The sequence below is a fragment of the Rattus norvegicus genome, chromosome 13, assembly GCF_036323735.1.
Source record: "Rattus norvegicus strain BN/NHsdMcwi chromosome 13, GRCr8, whole genome shotgun sequence".
Taxonomy (NCBI): domain Eukaryota; kingdom Metazoa; phylum Chordata; class Mammalia; order Rodentia; family Muridae; genus Rattus; species Rattus norvegicus.
Genome location: NC_086031.1, coordinates 104,935,568 through 104,960,614, shown reverse-complemented (window position 1 = coordinate 104,960,614; position 25,047 = coordinate 104,935,568). Strand labels below are relative to the sequence as shown.

The 25,047-nt window shown below is 46.4% G+C and overlaps 1 protein-coding gene across 9 annotated transcripts in view; it reads left to right on the top strand.

Annotated features, from left to right (window-relative positions):
* Rps6kc1 (ribosomal protein S6 kinase C1) overlaps positions 1–25,047 on the top strand; it is a 144,195-nt gene that overhangs the window by 60,876 nt on the left and 58,272 nt on the right. For 8 of the 9 annotated variants that reach the window (XR_001840773.3, XM_008769830.2, NM_001415790.1 and 5 more), the window contains 2 exons: positions 6,430–6,545; positions 17,395–17,487. Coding sequence is in view for 8 of the 9 variants with exons in the window: in XM_008769830.2 (XP_008768052.1) it covers positions 6,430–6,545; positions 17,395–17,487 (209 nt within the window). In the remaining variant the exon portion in view is untranslated. The remainder of the gene's footprint in view (positions 1–6,429; positions 6,546–17,394; positions 17,488–25,047) is intronic. The other variant, XM_039090578.2, reaches the window with a different exon arrangement.

Here is a 25,047-nt window from a genome sequence, read left to right as displayed (position 1 = left end):
CCTATACATGACCAGCAATGATATTTTGAAAGAAATGAAAATCTTTTGGTTATCCCCCTTTAAAATTATAAAATAAAGAAAGGTAAAGGCCGAGAGAAATAGTTGAGTGTTGGAGTGGCCCTGCAGGGGCGGTTAACACAGGATCTGCTGGCTCTGGCTTCCAGCGCACACAGGTGTCTGGTAGGCCAGTGACTGACAGGAAGCATTCCCAGGAGGCAGTGAGCACTGTTAGGACTTTTGCTTGAACTGCTTTTGGTGACTTTTTCACTTCAGGGGGTCACTTGACAACTGGTTTTGAGAACAACATTGATAGGGGTTGGCTCAATACAAAACAGAGCTGATTCCCTGACTGACCGGCTCTTGTCGCACACTGGAGTGCTGCAAGACGTGCAGATGGGTAAATCATTCCTTCTTTCAAGGTTGCCTTTTGTTTTCAGAACACTTAACATAAGGTGGAAATGGTAGGCTATACCTGAGAAGAACAAAGCATCATTAAATATAGTCAATCATCACTTAAAAACTGTAGCCACCAAGGCCATCTTAAATAGGAACATTCTTTTATGTGACCCAGTTGTAAAACAAAAACAAAAGAAAAAGCAAAGAAAAAGCAACAAACAGAACTCAACACAGTGCACACAGATTGGCCTGATGTCCTTGCTGGATGAGGAAGCCCAGGGAAGCCTGAGACCACTGTGTGGGCAGAGCGAGAGCTCATGGGTAGGATGTGCTCAGGAGAGGCTTGTGTGGGGACTGCGTTCTGTGCACACGCTGGAAATCTGGCTAGGACACCCTGAGGGGCTCAGGAGATTGCTGGTGAGGTGCACATGCGGACAGCCGTCTCCCAAGAGGTCTGGGCTGGCCAGTTCTGCACTCAGTGCTTTCTTGTTGAGCAGTGAGGGTGGATGGAGGAGGCTGGAGTGGAAAAGCTACTGATGGGGGTGGGACTAGGTTCTCGTTCCTGTGTGACTTAGAATGTGCCCTTTTCTCCTTGGTAGATAAGTGAGAAAAGATTGATTCCCAAGTAAGTTCTGGGGTAACCAACACAGGTGAGAGATGTTTCTCCCCTGCAAGAACCATTTTCTCACATTGACACTGCTATGGCAGTTGTTTTTTTTTTTTTTTTTTTTTTTTTTTTTTTTTTTGAGTTACATCAAAATGTAGGTAGGGGTGTGTGTGTGTGTGTGTGTGTGTGTGTGTGTGTGTGTGTGTAATAATGATGCTGCTTTTGAACTAGGTTCTCCATGTTCCTCCTGGGCTCCTTTCATGGTGAGGGTGTGGCTGTGGGTGGGCTCTAATGCCTGTGCATCTGTCTGCCTGTCAGCCTGGGCGTCTGACCGCACCTTGCTGTGCGATGCTGTGCACCTGCTCAGGTTTATCCTCCATTGTCATCTGCCTGCTCTGCTTCTCCATGCTTTCTTATTCTTCTCAAACAGAACGATCAATTTTTAAGTTCATTTCCCTTTTCCCTTCTGTGCCAGATGCCACAGAGGGACAACTTGGCCTAGAGTCTCTGAGGTTGTGGTCCAGTGTCAGCTGTCCATTGCTTTGTGCCTGAGGTTGGAGGAAGAGTGACTTGGGAGCATTGACAGAGCTCACCTCACTGTCAGCCAGGGAACAGGAAGAGCAGAGAGGGACCCGGGCAGGACAGGATGAGCCCCCAAGAAGACCTGCGCAGTGACTTGCTCCCTCCAATTACATGTTGTTTCCAAAGTCACAAGGTGAATCCACCTGTGGGTCTGTGGAGCCCCAGCAGCAGCCATCTCAGAGGCTGCACTGAGCAGCTGAGACCCAGGGTTAACACTTAGGCATTTGGAACATCCCTCACCTCCACGGTGGGACAGACCTGGCTGAGGTGTGGACTTTAAAATTCCTTCTGTGACTGAGGAAACATTTCCCATCCTGAGCTCTCATTTTCAGTTATAAAAGAGAAGAAGTACATTTTTTGAAATAGGTAGAGTGCAGTTCAATGAAGGGGCGCCCATTGGTCATGACTCTTGCACAGTTTAGTATTCCTCAGTCAAGCACACAGATAGTTGTAGCTGTAAAACACCAGAGCTGCTGTCCAGAGAATGTGGTTTCTGTTTTTCCCTTTTCTATTTAACTCAGCTTTTATGAGGCAGCAGACCCTTTTGACAGGACAGTGACTGTATCATGGTCTCCCAGAAGCCCCCAGAAGCCAATATGTGGATATGTGACTGTCAGTTATGTTCAGTGGTTTATGCCATCAGAGTTTGAGTAGACATAATGCTATCTACAGACTGGGGAGCCCAGGAAAACAGCAGTCTAATAAACCATGCAGCTTGGGCCAAGAAAGACCAGTGATATTACCTGAGAGGTCCTTGGTGAGTTGCTGAGAATGCATCCTAGGCTGGAGGATCTAGAGTTTGGAAACTCCCTCTGTGTAGGAAGGGTGGAGCTCTGCAAGAAAGCCCCATTCTGCTTTCAGTCCCCAACCCCCAGGCCTGTGCAGGTGCCTCTTCCCCACCTCAGCTCCCTGCTGCACACCCTCACAGACATCCACAAATGTGGGTGTTTAAAAAGTCAATGCAGTCAGTTTGACAGGATTAATTGGCAGTCCTGAATAGTGTGTGTGGTGTGTGTGTGTGTGTGTGTGTGTGTGTGTGCCTGTGTGTGTGTGTGTGTGCCTGTGTGTGTGTGCGTGCCTGTGTGTGTGTGTGTGTCTGTGTGTGTGTGTGTGCCTGTGTGTGTGTGTGTCTGTGTGTGTGTCTCTCTGTGTGTGTATGTGTGTGTCTCTGTGTGTGTCTGTGTGTGTGTGTGTGTGTGTGTGCCTGTGTGTGTGTGTGTGTGTGTGTGTGTCTCTCTGTGTGTGTATGTGTGTGTCTCTGTGTGTGTGTGTGTGCCTGTGTGTGTGTGCGTGCCTGTGTGTGTGTGTGTGTGCCTGTGTGTGTGTGTCTGTGTGTGTGTCTCTCTGTGTGTCTCTGTGTGTGTCTCTGTGTGTATATGTGTGTGTGTGCCTGTGTGTGTGTGTGTGCCTGTGTGTGTGTATATATGTGTGTGTCTCTCTGTGTGTGTATGTGTGTGTCTCTGTGTGTGTCTGTGTGTGTGTGTGTGTGTGTGCCTGTGTGTGTGTACGTGCCTGTGTGTGTGTGTGTGTGTGCCTGTGTGTGTGTGTGCCTGTGTGTGTGTGTCTGTGTGTGTGTCTGTGTGTGTCTCTGTGTGTGTCTCTGTGTGTGTCTGTGTGTGTGTATGTGTGTGTCTCTGTGTGTGTCTCTGTGTGTGTCTGTGTGTGTGTATATGTGTGTGTGTGCCTGTGTGTGTGTGTGTCTGTGTGTGTATGTGTGTGTCTCTGTGTGTGTCTGTGTGTGTGTATATATGTGTGTATGTGTGTGTCTCTGTGTGTGTATGTGTGTGTCTCTGTGTGTGTCTGTGTGTGTGTCTGTGTGTGTGTCTCTGTGTGTGTGTGTGTGTGTGTGTGCCTGTGTGTGTGTGTGTGTGCCTGTGTGTGTGTGTGTGCCTGTGTGTGTGTGTGTGTGTGCCTGTGTGTGTGTGTGTGCCTGTGTGTGTGTGTGTGCCTGTGTGTGTGTGTGTCTGTGTGTGTCTCTCTGTGTGTGTGTATGTGTGTGTCTCTGTGTGTGTATGTGTGTGTCTCTGTGTGTCTGTGTGTGTGTGTATATATGTGTGTGTGTGTCTTTCTCCTTTGGATGACAAAGTCCACTGACAATGACTGCTCCATCTAAGTGATGGGTTTTACTCACTTAAAACCTGTCTGAGCCGCTCACTTTGTGAACAGTGGGATGGGTCGGGGGCTCTTCTGGAGATCCGCAGCTTTATCTCTGGGTTCTCAGTCCAGGCCATAGGGTATTGATTGGCAGCCCTCTCGAGGGCTGGTCTTCATCCAGGGCTGCGGTTTGCCAGTCACCATGGCCTTTGAAGGGCTGAGTGGAGGAATCACATAATCTGTAATGGAAGGTACATTCTGAAGCCTTCCCTGCATCTCTCTCATGCTTCTAGTTTCCATGGAAGTGGCCCACCATCAGCAGCAGGAGCTGGCTTAGAGTCCTTGTTTCTTTGTTACTATGGAGACTGCCTAGAAAGTGGCAGAAAAGCCAAAAGTTTAAAAAGCAGTGATTTGATGCCAAAATAGGATTGGGACTGCGTGTGGCTGTAGCCATATATTCCATAACTCAGCACGAATCTTAGGTGAGCGTGTGAGACAGGCTTACCACTTTGAATAGAGCTGGGATTGAAGCTTAACAAATGCTAAACAGAGGTTTAAGTTGGAGCTTGCCAGAGTATTACAAGTGGGTGGCGGATATCAGAGTCCAAAACAGTGAGCCCAGCCACAACCTGGGACTGCAGAACCGGAGAAGAGAACAGCAGTGTTTGTGAGGGACATCACTTCACAAGTATGTGCCAGTTACTTATGTGATTTCCTTTTTTGATTTTGGTGTGGGCCATTGGCTACCAGTCTACAAGGATCAATGGTGGTGGAGAGTGGAGGGAGGTAGGGTTTGGTTGACTGTTAAGTGCCAACTGATTAAGTTCTGGAATCAGCTTCAGTGAGACAGCTCAACATTACTGTATCAGGTAAAGGGCTTTTAGGGGTACAGTGGAAAGGGCTAATTGGACTCAATACAGTAATTACTACACTAATTATCATGCGACCTGGAAGCCAGAGGGGTGCTGAGCTAAGTCTCTGCACAAGGTCATCCTTCTGATAAGGTCAGGCACCTGTGTTCAGGATGCTCTGCAGACAGGCAGATAAAGAGAGGCCCAGCTGAGAAAGGGAGGCCTCCATTTTGCACCAAACTTGGAGCCATCTGGTCATGGCACACTGCGACCTTACTAGCAGGGTTCTCCGACATGCATGCTCACGTATGTGTGTGTGTGTGTGTGTGTGTGTGTGTGTGTGTGTGTGTGTGTGTGTGTTTGTGTGTAGGAACTTTGTGAAACAGGGGAGAAAGAATGAGTTAGAGGACCAGGAAGTCTGCTATGAGCTAGTATCATCTATATATATGTCAGGCAAGCTGCATCCAGGAAATCTTAAGTATGACCAGCTAAGGTCACAAGACCTACACAGTGATAGCACCGGGTGACGTCCCAGTGTGGATGAGGGAAGTCCTTACCACTAGATGATTGACTGCTGAGAGACAGAGAATCTTCCCCAGGGAATCCCCCAAGTTACGGTTATCCAGTCCCAAATAGTCAGTTCTAAACACACACACACACACACACACACACACACACACACACACACACTCACTCACACTCACACACACACTCACACTCACACACACACTCACACACACTTACACACACACTCACACACACACTTACACCCCCACATTCACACACACTCACACACCCACACACACTCACACACATTCACACACACTCACCCACACACACTCACACACACCCACACTCACACACTCACACACACCCACACACACTCACACACATTCATACACACTCACCCACACACACTCACACACACCCACACTCACACACTCACACACACCCACACACATTCACACACACTCACACCCACCCACACACACACTCTCTCTCTCACACACACACACTCACACCCACACCACACACACACTCACACACCCACACACACTCACACACACTCACCCACACCCACACACACACCCACACTCACACTCACACACACATTCACACACACACTCTCTCTCTCTCTCACACACACACACCCACACTCACATTCACACACACACACATACACTCTCTCACAGACACACACACACACACACACACACACGGGGCGGGGGAGAAACACATTCATCTGAATGAAACGGTGCTAAGATGTGCCCTACGTGCTAGGGCACCGTCCTGAAGAGGCAGGAACCCAGTGCTTGACAAACTGGAGTCCTGAGGATTTGGATGCTGTTCTTAGGAGGTAGAGACCCAGGTTTACTGACAGACTTACACAATTTTATACCGTCAGGATTTCAGGTATGCTCCTGCTTTCCTGTGTAAGAGGAGTGACAACTGGTTGCCAATGAAGCGTGCACAGCTCACTTAGTGTGAGTTTATTCAGAACTACAAAGTGGTTTTGTTCTGGGTTGGGTTGGACGTTCGTGCTGACTGCACCTGTCAGTCCTGGGTGCTGTCTCCTGAGCGTCATGTCTGACCCTGTGCTCAGATGGAATCTGAGCACTGCCTGAGCTGGGGCTTGGCTTCCCGCCCTGTAGAACTTTCCACAGTTTTATATATTCTTGACACTCTGTAACATGCTGAGTTTCAGTGCACAGTCAGAGAGCAGCCTGTCAGCTTTCGGCAAACTAAACCCTGGAGGAGTAAGGTGGAAGCCATTTCCCGGGTTCCCCCTCTTCCTCACAGTTACAGATGTGAACTGGGTAAAAAGAAATAACCTGCTAGATGGGGTTACAAATGCCTGTGTCTCTCTCTCAAGGCCAGACTTTTGCTTTGTCCTCTCAGGAGAGTCGAGCCCCACGCGCCGGGAGGCTGTGAAGAGAAGGACAGCAGAGTACCTCATGCGTGCAGAGAGCATCTGTAGCCTCCGGGTCACAGCCCAGCTTGACACAGGCCCACAGGTATGCTGGCTCCAGCTCTGTGTTCTTTAGCCTCTCTGTTTACCTTTCAGCTTTATTTATGGTTAGAATATTTGATAGTTTTGGTCTTTGGAACTTTTCTGTAATTTTCTTAAGTTATTGTCAAAGGCAGGCACAGAGCAGAGTAAGAACGATCCTCCCATAACCTTCCTCACAGCTTCCTATGCCTCATCTCTGGATCAGGAAGCAGAGGCCGGGTGTGATGCCGTGAGCTCTCTTTTCCTTTTTATTCTGTTCTGAACCTGAGCCCCTGCTGTGGTACTGCCCACACTTAGGGTGGGTCTTCCTTCAGTTCAGCCTCTCTGGAAACATCCTCACAGACTTGGCCTGGTGTCTCTTAAGTGATTCCAAGTCAGGTTGACAATGTAGATCAAACCATCCCACTTCCTGCAGTCCTAACCTCACCATCTGCAAGATGCTGTCAAGCTTCTGGGCCTCAGCTCTTGTGCATACCTGTGCAGCCTAATCAGCCGGGTGACACTGCTCTCGAGTGAGTCCTGCAAGCATTCGCTGGTGGCTGCCTGTAGCTGCTGAGCGCTTTGCTGTGGTGATGCTTTAGGCCATTGGAACCCCTGAAACCCTGTCTCCATGGCATAAGGCCTTAGACATTAGTTTTTATAGCTTTAATGTCAGGTCTGTCTGGATTTGTCCAGTCTTTGGAAGTAGCTTTCTGTTTTAAATTCTAATGTTTTTTTTTTTTTTAAATGGGAGAACATATTCCAATCATTCCTTAATTGATCCAAGAGGCAGTGTCTTAGTTAGATTTTTACTGCTGTGAACAGACACCATGACCAAGGCAACTTTTATAAAGATAACATTTAATTAGGGCTGACCTACAGATTCAGGGGTTCAGTCCATTATCATCAAGGTTTGGGAGCATGGCAGTGTCCAGGCAGGCATGGTGCAGGAGGAGCTGAGAGTTTTATATCTTGTTCTGAAGGCAAACAGGAGAAAATTGACTTCCAGGCAATAGGAGTAGGGTCTTAAAGCCCATGTCCACAGTGACACACTTCCTCCAACAAGGCCACACTTTCAAACAGTGCCACTCCCTGGGCCAAGCATATCTAAACCACCACATTCCACTCCTTGGCCCTCATAGGTTGGTTCAAACTTAGGAGTCTATGACCTAAACATAGCATAGTGCAAAATACATTTAGTCCAAGTTCAAAAGTCCCCCAATGTTAAGAATCCAAAGCTTAAAGTCTTTTCCTGAGATTCATTCAATCACTTATCTGTAACCAAAATCAAAAAGCAGATGACACACCTTTAACATCACAGGACATACATCACCATTCTATAATGTCATAGTGAGAGGACACGGGAACTAACCAAGCTGAACAAACTGCAGACTCTATCTTCTGGCTGATGTCAAAGCAGTCTTCAGATTTCCAACTCTTGCCATCTTTGTTGACTTAAGCACAATGCTCTTTGGCTGGTTCCACTCCCTGTTAGCAGCTTTCCTCAGCAGAGAGCCCACAGTTCTGGCATCTGTAACATCTTGGGGGCGCCAAGGCGGCTTCAGCTTCACAGCTTCTTGTTTGAATGTCGTGGATCCACACATTATCTTCTGGGCTACATGATCCAAAGGGCTTGAAGGGTCACTTCTCCAGCTCTGCTTGACTCTAGTCCACCACTGCTGCTGTTCTTGGTGGTTATCCCATGGCACTGCCATCTCTAGTAGGCTGGGGTCTTCTGCTGCAACCAGGCTTCACCAATAGCCTCTCTAGGGTCTCTTCATGGTGCCAAGCCTCTCCTTCTTCGCATGACCCCTTCAGCTCTGGATTGTCAACTGCAGCTGAGGCAATGTTCGTCCCTGATCTCTCACAGTGCCAAGCCTCAGCTGCTCTCCATGACCCTCAAAACCAGTACCACCTGGATGACTCTTACATACTACCCAGTCCAGCTGTAACATGAGGTACAACCTTGGCTATCTTGGAACAGTTTCTTTGTGTTCTCAGAAAACACTTCCCAGATTTCACCTCAGTGATGTTCATCTCTTCTTAGTCACCACTAATTTCTTAGCTCCAGTTAACCAGCATCAATTTTCCCAGGAGTCCTCTCTATTCTGGACTCTAAAGTCAGAGCCACCACCTCTGGACTTAAGCTCTCTCTACTTGGAACTTGCTCTGTACCAGGCTGGCCTTGAACTCCGAGATCTGCTTGCCTCTGTCTCCTGGGATTAAAGGTGTGTACCAGCATGCCTGGACTTGTTTTGAGGTCACCACTACCTTAATCTCTTTATCTCCAAGAACATAGAGTTCAGCTCCTGGCACCCTTTTAATGTTTGAACATTACGTTTTGAATACATTTTGTATTTTTCTTTTTAGCTTGCTGTGTTTCATTAAAACACTCTTCATGATACTAAACCACAGCACAGTCTAAGCTGGGCTGTTTTGAGACCTCTTTTGTTAATGCAACTAATTTAACTCTTTTCACCTCAGCTTCAGGCAGACTCTTCAGACAAGGGCAAAAAAGGTCACATTCTTCATCAAAATAGCACAAGAACAGTCTCTGACACATACTAGAATCCTTCTCTTCCAAAACCTCTATAACCAGGCTTCCTCAGTTCAAATCATGCTTAGCCGCAAAGTCTTCCACAATCCTGTGGTATAGCCCATTACTCCCCACTTAAAGCATCCCACTGCTTTCCAAAGTCCAAAGTACACATTCCATCAAACAAAAGCATGGTCAAGCCTATCACAGTAATACCCTACTCCAACTTCTGTCTTAGGATTTTACTGCTGTGAGCAGACACCATGGCCTACGCATCTCTTTTAAGGACAACATTTAATTGGGGCTGGCTTATAGGTTCAGAGGCTCAGTCCATTATCATCAAGGCAGGAACATGGCAGCATCCAGGCAGGCATGGTGCTGAAGGAGCTGAGAGTTCTACATTTTGTTCTGAAGGCAAACAGAAGACTGGCATCCAGGCAGCTAGGAATAGGGTCTTAAAGCCCACTCCCAAAGTGACACACTTCCTCCAACAAGGCCACACCTCCAAATAGTGCCATTCCCTGGGCCAAGCATATTCAAACCACCAAAGGCAGGCAGTCTTGGTATCCTATTCTGTCACTTAAACCATGAAAGAGACAAAATTTTTGTTTTAAATTGCATTTTTTAGGGTGTGTGTGTCTATGTGTGTGTGTCTGTATGTGTGTCTGCTGTGTGTGTGTGTGTGTGTCTGTATGTGTGTGTCTGTGTCTGCTGTGTGTGTGTGTGTGTGTCTGTATGTGTGTGTCTGTGTCTGTGTCTGCTGTGTCTGTGTGTGTGTGTCTGTATGTGTGTGTCTGTGTGTGTGTGTGTGTGTGTCTGTATGTGTGGGTCTGTGTGTGTCTGTATGTGTGTGTGTCTGTGTTTGTGTGTCTGTATGTGTATGTGTGTGTGTGTCTGTGTGTGTGTGTCTGTGTCTGTGTGTCTGTATGTGTGTGTGTGTCTGTGTGTGTGTGTCTGCTGTGTGTGTGTGTGTGTGTGTGTGTGTGTGTGTGTGTGTGTACTGGGAATAGCTCTCCCATTGTTAGTCCCGGGGAGTATGTTTCTGGATCTGGATGGATGGGTGCTCACACTCCTCTGCTGGATGGTCACTGATTATTCAAGTGAAGGGAAGCCATTCATAATTATGGATCAAAGCTTCTGTCCCTTACAGAGAAAGTGTCTTTACTTGGAGAGACTGCCCAGAGCTGGCCTGCTGACTGTGATCTGATGTGTAATTTCTGTTTTCTCTGCGAGGGCAGCTGCGGGAGAGAGGAGACATGGCACTGTTCTTTACGTAAGCATTTGCTTTCATTTGCCATTTGTGTGCTCTCTGGGAAGGCTGCCCTCCATGTTGGTCAGCAGCAGCCTGGCTGTTTTCTTGAGATTAGCTTGGTGAGCCCATTGTTTCTCTTTATTAACAGTCTTTGAATCTGAATTTCAGCCAGTGTGGTTAGGTTCTCTCAGATGGTGTGCAAAGCAGACGTGACTTCTCTGGAGAATCCTTGTGCAAGCATCTCTTCGCAGATGCTTGGGGCTTTAACACTGTGCTGGTCTCTGTCTTTCCCCCTGGCAGTGCAGTGTGCGGGTCTCCATCTTCCCCCTCGGCAGTGCAGTGTGCGGGCCTCCATCTTCCCTCTCAGCAGTGTGCGGGCCTCCATCTTCCCCCTCGGCAGTGCTGCTCCCGCTGTCCAGACCTTGTCTTTGCTTTATGAGCTTTGGAGCCTTGGAGCCTCTTGGGTTGTAAATGTAGAAAACCTGAATTTCCCATTATTTTAATCACATCCTTTGCAAACCAATGTTGGAAAAGACACCAGCAGAACACAGTTTTGCTTCGTAAGTCATACCTGAAAGGCACCAAGATCATTGGAGAGGCAGACCTTCGATTAAGTAGACTCTGGACTGTAGGGACAGTGGTTTTCTTTTATTTATTTTTCCAAGGTGCAATAGACTTAAAATAGCATTTTGCCTAAAGAAAATTTAAAATCAATTAAGTTTAGAAAAGGCACAGTAAATTATCTAAATACAGGACATAAAACATGTAAATACCATTGTACACTGCATTGCTAGGGGTGATTGAGCATCAGTCACCACACAGAATGTTCTGAGTGCCCTGTAGATTTGAGCACAGGGGTAGCACATCTGTGTTTGCTGATGTTGTTGACCAACTCGACAGGTGTCATTAGAAGACATGGAACTCTCTGAGAGCTGTGGTAGTAGGACACGGACTCGGTTACAGGCAGTTAAATGTTAGGTATACCAGCCTCTAAGGGAGGCTTAGCGCGGTCGAGTGAGCCATTTGCCTAGGAAGGATTTGCAGAGCTCGAACTCCGCCAGATAGTGAAGTTCTGAGTTTGAATAGTTCTCCTTCTCCTTCTTCTCCTTCTCCTTCTCCTTCTCCTCCTCCTCTCCGTCTCCTTCTCCTTCTCCTTCCCCTTCTCCTCTCCTTCTCCTTCTCCTTCTCCTCTCCTTCTCCTTCTCCTTCTTCTCCTTCTCCTTCTCCTTCTCCTCCTCCTCCTCCTCCTTCTCCTTCTCCTTCTCCTTCTCCTTCTCCTCTCCTTCTCCTTCTCCTTCTCCTTCTCCTTCTCCTTCTCCTCTCCTTCTCCTTCTCCTCTCCTTCTCCTCCGTCTCCTTCTCCTTCTCCTCCTTCTCTTCTCCTTCTCCTCCTTCTTCTCCTCTCCTTCTCCTCCTTCTCCTTCTCCTTCTCCTCCTTCTCTTCTCCTTCTCCTCCTTCTTCTCCTCTCCTTCTCCTTCTCCTTCTCCTTCTCCTCCTTCTCTTCTCCTTCTCCTCCTTCTTCTCCTCTCCTTCTCCTTCTCCTTCTCCCCTCCTTCTCCTTCTCCTCTTCCTCCCCCTTCTCTTTTGAGACAGGGTCTTTCTACGTAACCCCAGCTGGCCTCATGCCTGCCCTAGTGCAGGGAAGATCATTACCCACCACTTTCCTCACCCGGAGCCGGGTTCTGGATACCTTTTCTCTCCTTTTGTCTGTTTTTCCCTAACAATAATGAATGACTTCTGCTGAGGTGTTTTGAGGTGTGCTCACTCCATTCTGAGTAGGGCTGGGAAATAGCAGCAGCAGCCCCACCAGGGAGCCTGTTGGAAGCACAGAATCTTGGGGCCCACCTCAGCCCTGCTGAATCCTATTTTCCACTATAAGTCCTCAAGCAATGTGTGTATATCTGAGGAACACTGCATCTACAGCAGGTGGACATTGCATACTGAGAACACTGAATAAATCAAAGAGACTGTGGGTAGGTCAACTGCTGACTCAAAGGAGAAGGCAGACAGCCCTTACTTAACCTTTTAGAGAACAGAAATAGCAACTAGATTTCAACTGTTTGCTAACTGCAGATCACAGGTACTGGATCACAGGTACTGGATCACAGGTACTGGATCACAGGTACTGGATCACAGGTACCAGCTATGGACAGCATTGCACAGAGCCATGCGTCCAGGCTTAGGCCTTGGCTGGTTGAGCAGTGTTTTCTTGCCATCTCTGTTGGGCCATCAGATCTTGTATGTGTGTAGTCCTGGTATAGACGGACCTAGCCAATCTTTCTTGACGTCCTGTGCTACAATAGCCCTTACATGTAAAGAGAAACACTGACTTTTTACATCAAGGACATCAGCTATGCTGCCTAGGAAGCCACTTCCTGCTGCTTTGAAACGTTGTGCTGAGTTGGTGACACTTTTTTACAAGAGTTCATTGTTTAATTCCTTTTGGGACGGGGTCTCTGGTGGAGCCCTCTGGTGACCTTGCCTTCATGGCAGTCCTCCTGCATCAGTGGCCTGAGTGCTAGGATTACAGGTATGCATTGCTTTACCTGGGTACACTTAGAGGTTAGTCCTCTCTCCTGCCACCAGTCTTTGTCACCAGAGACTGCTTAGCTGCCTTACTTCTCAGTGTCCTTCTGTTAGGAAGACAAAATAAGCTGAGATCTGGATCTGGTTTCTGAAGCCTGTTTTTTATTAAATCCTGTAGATTGATGCTTCCTTTTGCTGTCTAAGAACAGATTTGTGGAGTTATATATAATTTAAATGTTACTACATATAAGAAATAAGAGATTATTAAGAATGATTTTAGTTTTGAGAATTTCCTGTGCACTGACATTGTATTTGATCTGATGATCCTCATGTTCCCAGATCCACTCCCCACTCCCTCCGCCCCTTCCAACTTGGTGTCCTCCCTCTTGGCCCACAAGTCCAGGGTGTGCTGCCTGCCCATGGACTCATGGTTGGGGACCACGCAGTGGCGTGTGTTAGACCCATCAGGGGCCACACCCTCAAAGAAAACTGACTCCCCCTCTCATAGGAGCCAACAGTATGCAGTTTTTAAAATGATAGCTTTATTTCATAGTCTTCGTATACTCTATCTGCAAAGAAAGAGAAGTTTTGTGTCTGTTGCCTTTGCTGTTCCCATCTGCTCCAAGTCACTGCTGTTTGCAGTGCTTATGGCTCCTTTCTCACACAGAACACCTCTCTCCACTCGGTAGAGGACAGTGCACACGGTTCTCATATTCAAGGGCTTTTGTTTTCTGGTCCTCCACTGTGACCCTCACTGTAGCCGCCTCTCGATGACCTGTATAATGTTAGGTTTTTAATTGCTGTGGAAAAGGTGGAATGATTTGTACTGGCTCACAGTTTCAGACTGTGGTCCCTTGGCTGTTGGTTCTGGCCTATGGCAGAGCCCAGTTAAAGACCGAGAGCCTGTGGTAGAGCGTGAGAATGGGAGGCAAGTCTCCAGTGGTCTAATTTTCTCCACTTAGGCCCACTTCCTAAATCTCATTAGTATACAACCCCAAAGTCTTTCAAGTTGTGAGTCCATAAGTGGAGTCATGATGAGGTCAGAGCCCTCGAGACCCAGTCACCTCCCAGGGACCTCACTGTGGAATACTGCTGAGCCAGACAGAGCCATCACCATCAGGACATTCAGTGCATCACAGTCTGCAGCATGGCACTGCTGTGGCCCTCACCTTAAATACTGTGGGGTAGGCAGAGTAAACTGTCTCTGGAATCTAAGAGATCAGAAATGTGAACAGAAGACGGGGGGTGCCATGCCGTAGCATTTAGTTTATTAAACATCAAATGTAACAGATAAAATAATACTTTCCCCAGTTGCTCTTCTGCTGAAGTTACAAGCAGATTTTCCTCTTTGTTGGTAATGCAGCAAGATGCACGCACATGTTTGCGTGTGTGTGTGTGTTACGTGTGTGTCTGTGTGGTGTGTGTATGTGTGGTGTGTGTATGTGTGTGGTGTCTGTGTGGGGGATGTGTGTGTGGGAGATGTGTGTGGGGGGTATGTGGTGTGTGTGTGTGGTGTATGTGTGTGAGGTGTGTGTGGGTGTGTGGGTGAGTGTGGCATGTGTGTGTGTGTGTGGCGTGTGGGGGTGGGGCATGGTGTGTGTGTGTGTGGGGGGGTGGTGTGTGTGTGTGTGTGGGGGGGGGTGTGGCATTTAATGGAAAGATTGGCAGCAGTAGGGTGAGAGCTGAGTCTGTCAGGATCCCATTTTCTTTCTGTGGTAGAAGCAATTCATCCTTCTGAGTCTCCCTTTGCATCCGAGTAAAACAGAGATTATTAGAGCAACTTCCTGTCAGTACCACACCGAGTGTGGGGTTGGGAGGGTAAAGATGAAGGAAGAAAGACCATGGAAATCCTGTAGAAGAGACTTTTTTATGATGGTTCGGATGGGTTCACTGAGGTCTTAATACACATTTGTAGGCATTAAACATTCTCCTTAGGTTTCAGCTTTGAAGGAGATGGCAACAGATGTGTTTTCTGACATCTACTTTAGCTTCTAAGAAAATGCAGTATCAAATAATGTTTGCTGAGACATATCTAAGAAATCAAATTATATCATTTAAAAGTTGTTATTATGCAAGGTCCTGGGTTCGGTCCCCAGCTCCGAAAAAAAAAAAAAAAAAAAAAAAGAAAAGAAAAAAGAAGTTGTTATTATCTGGGGCTGAGAGTGGCTTGGTTGATAAGGTGCGAGCATCTTGGACCCTAGCACCCATGCAGGAAGAGAACATGGCATTCTATGCCTATAACGCTAGCACAGGGACAAGGATGGTGACCTCAGCATCCACAGAGTGGACAAGCCAATCAGTGAGCTGCAGGTTCGAGGAGAGGCCTTTCTCAAACAGTAAGGTGGAGAATGATTGAAGAAGCATCCAGTGTTGATCTCTGGTCTCTATGTGCATGTGCATACAGGTACACATGTACATATAACACATACATACGTGCACACAGACATACACATACACAGACACATGCACAGACATACACATGCACAGACACATGCACAGACATACAGACACACATACACAGACACACACAGACTTACACGCATAGACATACGGACACACACACAGACATACACATGCACAGACACATGCACAGACATATAGACACACAGATATACACACACACATAGACATACACAGACATATACATGCACAGACACACACACAGACATACAGACACACAAACACAGACACATACACACAGACACACACAGACATACACATGCACATACATACGCATAGATATACAGACATACACACAGACACACACACAGACATAAACATGCACATACACACATAGATATGCAGACACACACACACACAAACATACACATGCACAGACATACAGATGCACACACACAGACACACACAGGCACACACACACAGACACACACATGCACAGACACACACATAGCCATACAGACACACAGATACACACACACAGACATACACATGCACAGACACATGCACAGACATACAGATACACACACACACAGACACACACACAGACACACACACAGACACACACACAGACACACACACACACACACACACACACATGCACAGACACATGCACAGACATACAGATACACACACACACAGACACACACACAGACACACACACAGACACACACACAGACACACACACACACACACACACACACACACACACACAGCCTTAGCCAGATGTAGTACACACCTGTAATTCCAGCATGTGCAAGATAAGAGTCATTAGGATCCTTAGTTCAAGATCAACCTTGGCTACAAAGCAAGTTTGAGGCCAGCCTGGGCTTTAGGAGATCCTGCCTACAAAATTCAAACCAAACCAAACACCTCCTGTCCAGCATTACCGTTCCAGATGGTCTGGATTTAGCATTTGCCTGGTGCACCCAGAGATGACAAAACTATTTGAAGGCAGTGAGAATTGCTGCCTTTAGACCCTTTCCTAGGTGGTGATTTTCCCATTATAACTTGCACCCAGTTCCCCCTGACAACCTCCTTGCTAATTCCCTGACCCTACCCCCCACAGTAATCAGGGTGCAGTTCTTATTTTTAAGTGTTGTGTCTGGCCAGGCCACTCTGTGAAGTGTCCAGAGAGGGGTCTCAGTAGGTTTCTTACCATGCTGTCCCCTCTGTATTCTATCTAGTTTGTTGATAAAGCTGTCTGTCCTGTGTGACAAGGCTTGTGTTGTGTGGGGAGGAACTATAGAAGGCCTCCTGGACATAAATCCAGCTGTACATGCTCTGAGCTCTGCTCCTCTCAGGACTTAGCTGACAGGCAGGGCAAAGCCAACTCCAGAGTTGGGAAGTTAAGAGTTTTTCACTGGTGCTCAAGCAGCCCGTTCCCACATTCACTGATCTTGTTCGTAGGTAATGCACTGGTCTCCACATCACAGATATTCAGATATTTGAGGAAAAGCTCTTTTTCTCATGAATCACTCCCAGCTCTGTTCTAATAGCAGTGGCTGTATTGATGGGGCATTTTCTTCCTCACCGTTGGTTGGCCCTTTTTCTGGTGAACTTGAATCTGCCAATTCCCTTTAAAATGTATGGTATAGATCAAAGTGTCTAACTGCTTACTTTGTTTTATAAAGAAACACTAAAGGACTATTGTTTCAAGGTTATACCTCTTCTGTTTCAAATGACTCTGTTCAATGATTTTTTGTTTGTTTGTTTGTTTGTTTGTTTTCTTCCTAAAGTACTTTTGGTCTGTCTTGGGTAAATTCAAGGTTGTCACCGACTTAGGCCTGATCAGCTGATTGTTAGACAGTTTCATGATAGCCCTAAAAACACTATCAGCTCATTAATTTTTGTTTTTAAAAAACCTGTTTTCAGTGGTATGACTTATTTACTTGTGCTTTTGTCTTGCCTTTTCCTTTTGATTTTCTTTATTTTGATTTTTTTTTCATTTTACATTACAGACAAACAGTAACTTTCTCCTTTTATCTCTCGTCTCTGATTTATGATAAATTTAGTTTCCTTTGCCCTGGCGTTTGCTTCAGTAGGCAGTCTTCCTTCAAGTACCTCCCTGATTGATGTGTAATCTTTGATATCTCCCATTAGCCTCCAGGAGCACTAAGTTCAAGGCCCCCTTGGAACCTAAGGAGCCCTGCCGAGGAGCTGAAGGCCTTCAGAGTCCTTGGGGTGATTGACAAGGTAATTCTTCAGTGTCCCTTCAAGAGTTCAGTCATAAATCGACTGCATGCTGACAACTCTGTCTTTGAAGCTTCGGATCTTAGGGATATGAAACAAAGGGAAAATGACTCAAATGCATCTGCCTTTAAAGTAACAAAGCAACCGAGGAAAAGCTCTTATCTCAGCACCTCACATAAGGCCATGCAAAATACATCTGTGCCAAGGAGAAGGGGTGTTTGTGGGCGTTCAGTTGAGTAAGGGGTTTTAATTTTCTAAAGTACCACTTCAATTGGTGAATTTATGGTTGTTCAGCATTAACTGATACAGTTACTTTAACGGTTACAAAGGAAGTTGGACTTACTGGTAGCTGTCATTTATGAGCACCTACTGTGTGCCCACACCCACATATTAGGCATTCATATAAGATGGTTTATGGAACCCTCCTTACAATCCCATTTATTTATCTTAGTGGGAAAGTGATATAAAAACAGAGTAATTGCCTGGAAGTCACTTGGCCAACTTGTAGGAGTGCTGAGCACAATCTTGAACTTGGCTGACTCCAAACTCTGCTTTTCCAGTGTCCTGAGCCCTTTTTATATCTCCTGGCCCCACAAAGCTTAGTGGCATGTCAATCATGCCAGATGTCAACACTGAGCCTGTCAATTTGTATACACTAGGTTGTTCTACTATTGCAACATCAAAGAAAATGCTGTGTTTAAAGTTGACATAAATGAATCTCGATCTCTTGACCTCTTGGGATTGTCCCTAAAACACCTAAGTGTTTGTTCCTTTTGGTGCCTCAAATACCCCTCGTCTGCTGAAGTGTTCTTGCGAGTCCCTGTTGCACTTGAGCAGTCTGCAGTGCAGCTCGAGAAGCTTGGGCAAACGCTCACGCTCTGAAGCCTTCTAAGAGAACATCAAGTCAGAACTTGTGTGAAGCTCTTCATGTTTTTTTACTCTTGTAAGCGTCATTGTCTCAAGCAGCTATGAATGAAGTTTGAGCGTAAAGGATTCTGTGCATCAGGACATTCTGTATGTTGTTCAGTGCAGTGTTCCTGTGACTGCTTCTGTTAGCCTTTGCGTTATGGAGAGCATTCTGTTTGAGAGTAGACTGAACCAGATGGGAACTGAGTGGGCACGGGTGCAGACATGTTGCCTTCCTGCACGTGCTGTCGGATTGACTCCTAGACGTTATCTTACGACTCTGACTGTTGTGCTTTGAACCTTAGCTAGGAGTTCCACACATTAATACAAGCAGACTCTTTCAGCAGAGGAGTTCCTGCTTTTGTAGTTGAGGCACAGTGCATTGCTGTCTGTCTCCATTACCAGTGCCTCTCAGATGCCGTTTTCTAAGTGGTAAGAAGAAGCTCTATGTCTGGGAATCAGTCAGCTTTACAGATAGTCTTGAACACCATAACATCATGTCTGCTAGCAAAACACAAGTAGGTAGGTTTTAAAATTTTGATCGTTGTTCAAGGAAAAAATCCTTTTTCTTGTACTAAAGAATCCCTTTAATTTGGGTTTTAGAAACTTGGGGTTGAGTAAACTCAGGTCTAGAAAACAACCAGGGTGCATCCTCATAGATCTGGGACAGCAGTCTCTGATTCTGTTTTATTTTGCTGTTTGTGAATTATTTCGAGTTATTTATTAACGTAGCAAGTTCAGCTTTGTATTACAGTTCATTAGGAAATGCATTTTATAAACCTCTATCTAGAAAGCCAAGGAGTGGTCTTATTAGTAGCTGCAATGCAGACCTTGTGAGAACAGTGTTGTGCTGTTTGACTCCCTACCATTTTCTTTGTGCCTAGAGTTATGGCACATGCCAATCACACCCTGGGCCCTCAATGTTGAATGAGTGAATTGAAAAGAATTTAAAATATATCGTAGAGTGACACCTACTGGTGTAATCTGAGACTGCTCCCTAAAACCACTCTACAAGGTCCCTAGTGAGCCATGGCTGTTCGCTGGTTTAGTGTTCAGACCGTAGGAACTGCCTTCCATTTCTTCGTTGGGGTTGTAAAATCCTTTATGCAACAAGGAGTAAGTACCAGAGCTCTTAGAGCATATATAGTCTTAGAGCATATATAGTGTTAGAGCATATGTAGTCTTAGAGCATATGTAGTCTTAGAGCATATATAGTCTTAGAGCATATATAGTCTTAGAGCATATATAGTCTTAGAGCATATGTAGTCTTAGAGCATATGTAGTCTTAGAGCATATGTAGTCTTAGAGCATATATAGTCTTAGAGCATATGTAGTCTTAGAGCATATATAATCTTAGAGCATATATAGTCTCAACATATATAGTCTTAGAGCATATGTAGTCTTAGAGCATATATAGTCTCAGCATATATAGTCTTAGAGCATATGTAGTCTTAGAGCGTATATAGTCTTAGAGCATATACAGTCTTAGAGCATATATAGGCAGGCGCCCCTTCTGTTGCAGAGATGACGTGTCTGGTGAAGATTTCAGAGTCCTGTTACAGGAAGACCAGAGAGAGAAGGAGGCCTTCTCACCTGATCAGACATGTGTAGGCTTTGGGTATTTCAGAGCTGCAGCTCTGCCATGCTTGTTTAAACCCAGGAGAGTCTTAGTTATGTTAGAAACAATGAGTGTGTGCTGGCAAATGGAGTGCTGGGACTCACTGAGGGGTGTGGTGTGCAGTGGGACTGCAGGTTCCTCCCTCCTCCCAGGAGACAGCTAGAACTACAGAAGCTTAAGTTGCAGAGAGAGAGAATTGGACTCATAGTTAGAGATCCCTCCCTCCCTCCCTCCCTCCCTGCTTTCTTCTTGGCTATCCTGAAGCTCACTCTGTAAACCAGGTTGGTCTTGAACTCAGAGATCTGCCTGCCTCTGCCTTCTGAGTGCTGGGGTTAAAAGTATGTGCCAGCCACCACCGCCTGGCTAGATAGACCTTTTAAGAATTAGAGTCTTGACCAAAGATGGAGTAAACCTGAGACCTTATGACCTTCTTTTCAGTTGAAGCATCCAGTGAGTGGTGGGGGTGTCACAGAGGGATGCTGTGGAGGGAGCCAAGTATTTGGTGGATTTTGTCTTAGATAACTTTGAAGATTACCTTTCACTCTCAGATGCATTTGCAGATGTTTTCCTTGTGCAATAGCAGAAGAAAAATGAGAGGCAAACTGGTGGGTGCCCACGTAGGCTCCTGCCATTGTCTTGGGAGCCCGTTGCCTGGGCGGGTGCCATGCTTTGTGCCGTGAGCATGTGATGTGTGAGTGTGTGCTGTGTGGTCAGTTGTGAGCATTGAAGTGTGAGAGCGTGCTGTGTGGTCAGTGCACAGGTGCTTACATGCAGCTCACTGGGGATCCGATTTAGTCATTTGGCCATTAGATGATCAAAGGCTGCGAGGGTTTCCGAAGACGTCCCTGTTACACAGCTCGCTTCCCGGATCACAGCCTCCTCAGTCGTCATGAGCCATTGCCAAGTCCTTATCCTTGCTCTTGTCTTGACCCTGCTTATGTCCTCCTTGGGGACAGCTGGGTGAGGAGTAGACAGTACTCTTTGAAATATCTTGTCACTTCTTGTGGATTAAAAAACAAATTCAAAACCATAAAAATCTAGAGACAACACCAGAGATGGGAAGGCAGTATCACCTAAATTCACTGGTCATGCTTTGCAGTCTGTGAACTGTTGCTGCTTTGAGCTCATGTGCCTCACGTCCCAGCCTCACCTGGTGCTGCTCAGCCGGACTCTGGGGTTGCTGTGGTGTCAGCCCAGTGCCAGGATTTGTTCTTTGTAGTTCATCTGGTGGAGGATCGGGCAGGCGATTCAGGCTGGCAGGTGTGGAGAGATGGATACTTATCTCCTCCATGTCTGACTAAAGTCCTTATGAGAGCACATAGGGAGACTTAGTATTGAGGGCTCAGATTAATCAGTATTTTCATATTATCATCGGGCCATAAGGGGCTAAATTCAAAGGGCTCCTGCTTGTACTTCAACTAGCCCACACGGTCAGAGTCCTGTTGGTGTCTTAGAGGACAGCACTGTCTGTGGACTTTGCTTCTCTGTAGTCCTGCTGCCGACTGAACTCAGCTTCAAGCTCTGGGGTCTGCACAGGAGACAAACACAAGGGCTGGTGGAGGGTACAGACCTCAACATCCATAGTGACTCTGACACACAATGGTGACACTCATGTGTTCTGCCTTTCCCATGTGCAATAATAATAATTATTATTAAGTTAAGCACCGGAAGGCTGGAAAATACAGTAAAGAAGGAAGATGGCCTAGAGAGCCCCAAGTGAAGACTTGTCTGGGACTTCTGTCACCATGTAGATGCCAGGGTGGGTGCTAGAAAAGGTATAGTCAAGACCAAACCTGACCAAGTCATCCAAAATAAGACTGACCAAGGCTGTGGCTGCAGCTCAGGCACAGCACAGAAGGCTGCAGCAAAGGCCCAGTGTGCCTTCCACATAGCAGCACAGTGCCGTGCTGCCCCGAGTTCTGAGGACAGCCACTTGACTGATGAGAAAAGGAGGACCTCAGTTGAGGGGGAAGTGTAGTCAGCAGGTACAGTTCTGAAATGAGGACTGAAATGGTGTTGTAAATATGGTTCAGTGAATAATTACAAGCCCACAAGACAAACGAAGAAAGGACGGGGAAGAGTACAGGACGGGCTCCTGCTTGTACTCAGGGAGCATCGACAGAACACTTGGGATTGTCGCGCATGGTCAGTGCCTTCTTCAGTTCCCACAGCACAGGTGGACGGAAATGCAAAAGCAGGAGGATGGTGGGGGGCCTGGGACCAAGAGCGGCTGAGCCTGAGGGTAACTTTCATTTCTTCAAACCTTAGTTTGTTTTTGTCTTTTTTTCTCTTTTCTTTTTTCTTTTTTTCCGGAGCTGGGGACTGAACCCAGGGCCTTGTGCTTGCTAGGCAAGTGCTCTACCACTGAGCTAAATCCCCAACCGCACAAACCTTAGTTTTAATGAGGGTTCTTGAACTCTTTAACCTCTCTTCTAGCCTACTACCCACCAGAGGTAATGGAAAAGAAAGGATGTGGAGGTGGAGGTGAGGGTGGGGAGTGGACCTGTTTAGAAAGGTTCTTTGGAGCGACTCCCATCTGTGTTGTCTGGAAGTCAGCAGTTCAGTTCACAGGTCAGCAGCAGCAGCTCGATCCACTCGCAAATACTTCACTGGTACACAGGAGTCCAGTTGGGTGGAATCATGATAGCAACAGGAATCAGCAGTGGTGGCACGACCTAGCAGAGACAGCCAGGCCTCAGCCTCAGCTCGAGTTAGCAGGAGGGACCAGGGAAACTACGATCAGTGAATACTTGAGACCCACAAGCTTGCCCAGCTGGCTCTAAGCAAGCCTAGCTCAGCCTCTGTCACTGTCCTCCCAGTCCTTAAAACCTCCACACACCACACGTCCTCCTCAGTCTTGCTCAGCACGTGCCTCACTGACATCATTCTGCCAACCAGCCTGAGTCTGAGGAAGGTGCAGCAAACTGCAGCTCACCACCAGAAGGTTTAGGGTGTCTCTCTATGGAGTCCCGACAAATGCAGCCCAGCTATACAGTGTAAGGCTGACCAATACATGTGTGTTGTTACCACATGTCCTTTCACATGCTTGCTTTAGCAGAACATCCTTTCATCTGTGTCTGCTTCAGCTAAATGTTTCTTAATGTGTTTTCCCCAGCAGAACACCATCTAAATGATTTTCCAAAGAACCCTTAAGTTTCCACATCACCAAGGAGCCTGTGAACTCACTCAGGAACTGAAGAGATAGTCTGTGACTGAGCTCTCTGACCACCTCAGGTCTTTGTAAGCCTAAGGTTAGGAGTTGTGTGAACCCAAAATAGGGCAGACTCACCAACATCCACTGGCTGGCCCCTCAGCCAGCTTCTAAAAACCAGTGCTTGGGAAGCAAGAAAAAACTGGAGGGAGGAACACCAAATGACCTTAGAAGCCCTAGAGGTCAAAGGACACTGCATGACATAGGTTCTAAAGGATAGAGCTGCCACCTGGACTTCTGTATGCTGAGAAAATGCCTTTCTGGAATGGAGGGAGAAGCCTCGTGTGGTGGACACACTTTTAATCTCAGTGCTTGAGGCAGAGGCAGGCACATCTCGGGTTGAGTTCAGCCAGATCTAGTCCAGACAGCTAGTGGACCTACCTCATTAAAAAAACATAAAGAGAATGAGGGGAAATGTGGACATTGTCAGATGACAGGCAAATAACGCCATGCCACCAGCAGACTCGCACCGAACGACACACTTTCCAAGCAGAAGTGCAAGACGAGTGCCTTAACATGGAAAAGAGTCTTCAGGCCACGCTACCTATTTCCTAAAGCTTGTTATGGCCAAAGTCGGATCTGCGAGATTATCTGATCGAGTTTTATGTGTTTTGGTTGTGAGCCTCGATGTTTAATGGCTAAACCAGCCACGATGTAGTTTTAAATATATGTAGAAAAAACGCATTAAAGACAATTCATAAATAAGGGAGCGTATAGAAAGCATAGAAAGAGAGGGACACTCCCACACTTGATAAAGTGATGACTCCAGTCACCACTGTGGTTGGTGTATGTATGTTACATGTATATGGTGTATGTATGTTACATGTATATATTTTTGATTGTAACTGGAGATGCCACTCACAGCTCTGTAGATAAACTGAAGTAAATACATATATATTTGTTTATTGTGGGTGCACAGTCATGCCACGTGCATGTAGCCTTGAGCTATGATTCTCATACCCTGTCCTCTTGAATGCTGAGATTGCAGGCATGGGCCACCACATCCAGCCTATCGTAGAATTCTAAAAATATTCAGTTGATTCATAATAAAGTAGAAGTAGTAAACAGAAAACAACAAAATCCCAGAATAAGTTTAAAAACTCATACCGATGTAAGCGCAGACACATTATCAACTACACTAAATATAAGTAATCTAATTTTGTTGGTTGAAGAAAACATGATCGGAGTGCATTAAAAATATGACTCAGCTCTGTGATATGTACAAGAAATTCATTTCAGATACAACGATATAAGAGGTTTAGGGTGTTGGGCTGGAGAGATGGCTCAGTGGTTAAGAGCACTGACTGCTCTTCCAGAGGTCCTGAGTTCAATTCCCAGCACCACATGGTGGCTCACAGCCATCTGTGATGGGATCTGATGCCCTCTTCTGGTGTGTCTGAAGTCAGCTACAGTGTACTCACATACATGAAATAAATAAATGTTAAAAAAGAAAAAAGGGGTTTAGGGCGAGGGTATGGGAAAGACCCATGCAGCATTCCTCAGACAACAGCAAGAGTATCTCCAGTGGCAGACGAGGAGGCTTCAGATCAAAGGGTCGTAGAGACACAGAGCAGCATACAGTGATGGAGGAGCACTAAGCCATGCGTTCTAAGCACGCAGACACCAGGCGTCACTGTTATGAACGCCTGTGAGGCTAAGACCAATAGATCTGAAAATCCCCAGTTAGGATTTGAGGTTGCGATGTTCTCATAAGTCAGGGGATAACTGGCACAGAGAAGGACCCAGTGTCATCACCAAACAACAGGATATACTATGGTATGTGGGCACTCCTCCCCTGTATAGGGCTGAAAACAATCTGTGGTAACTA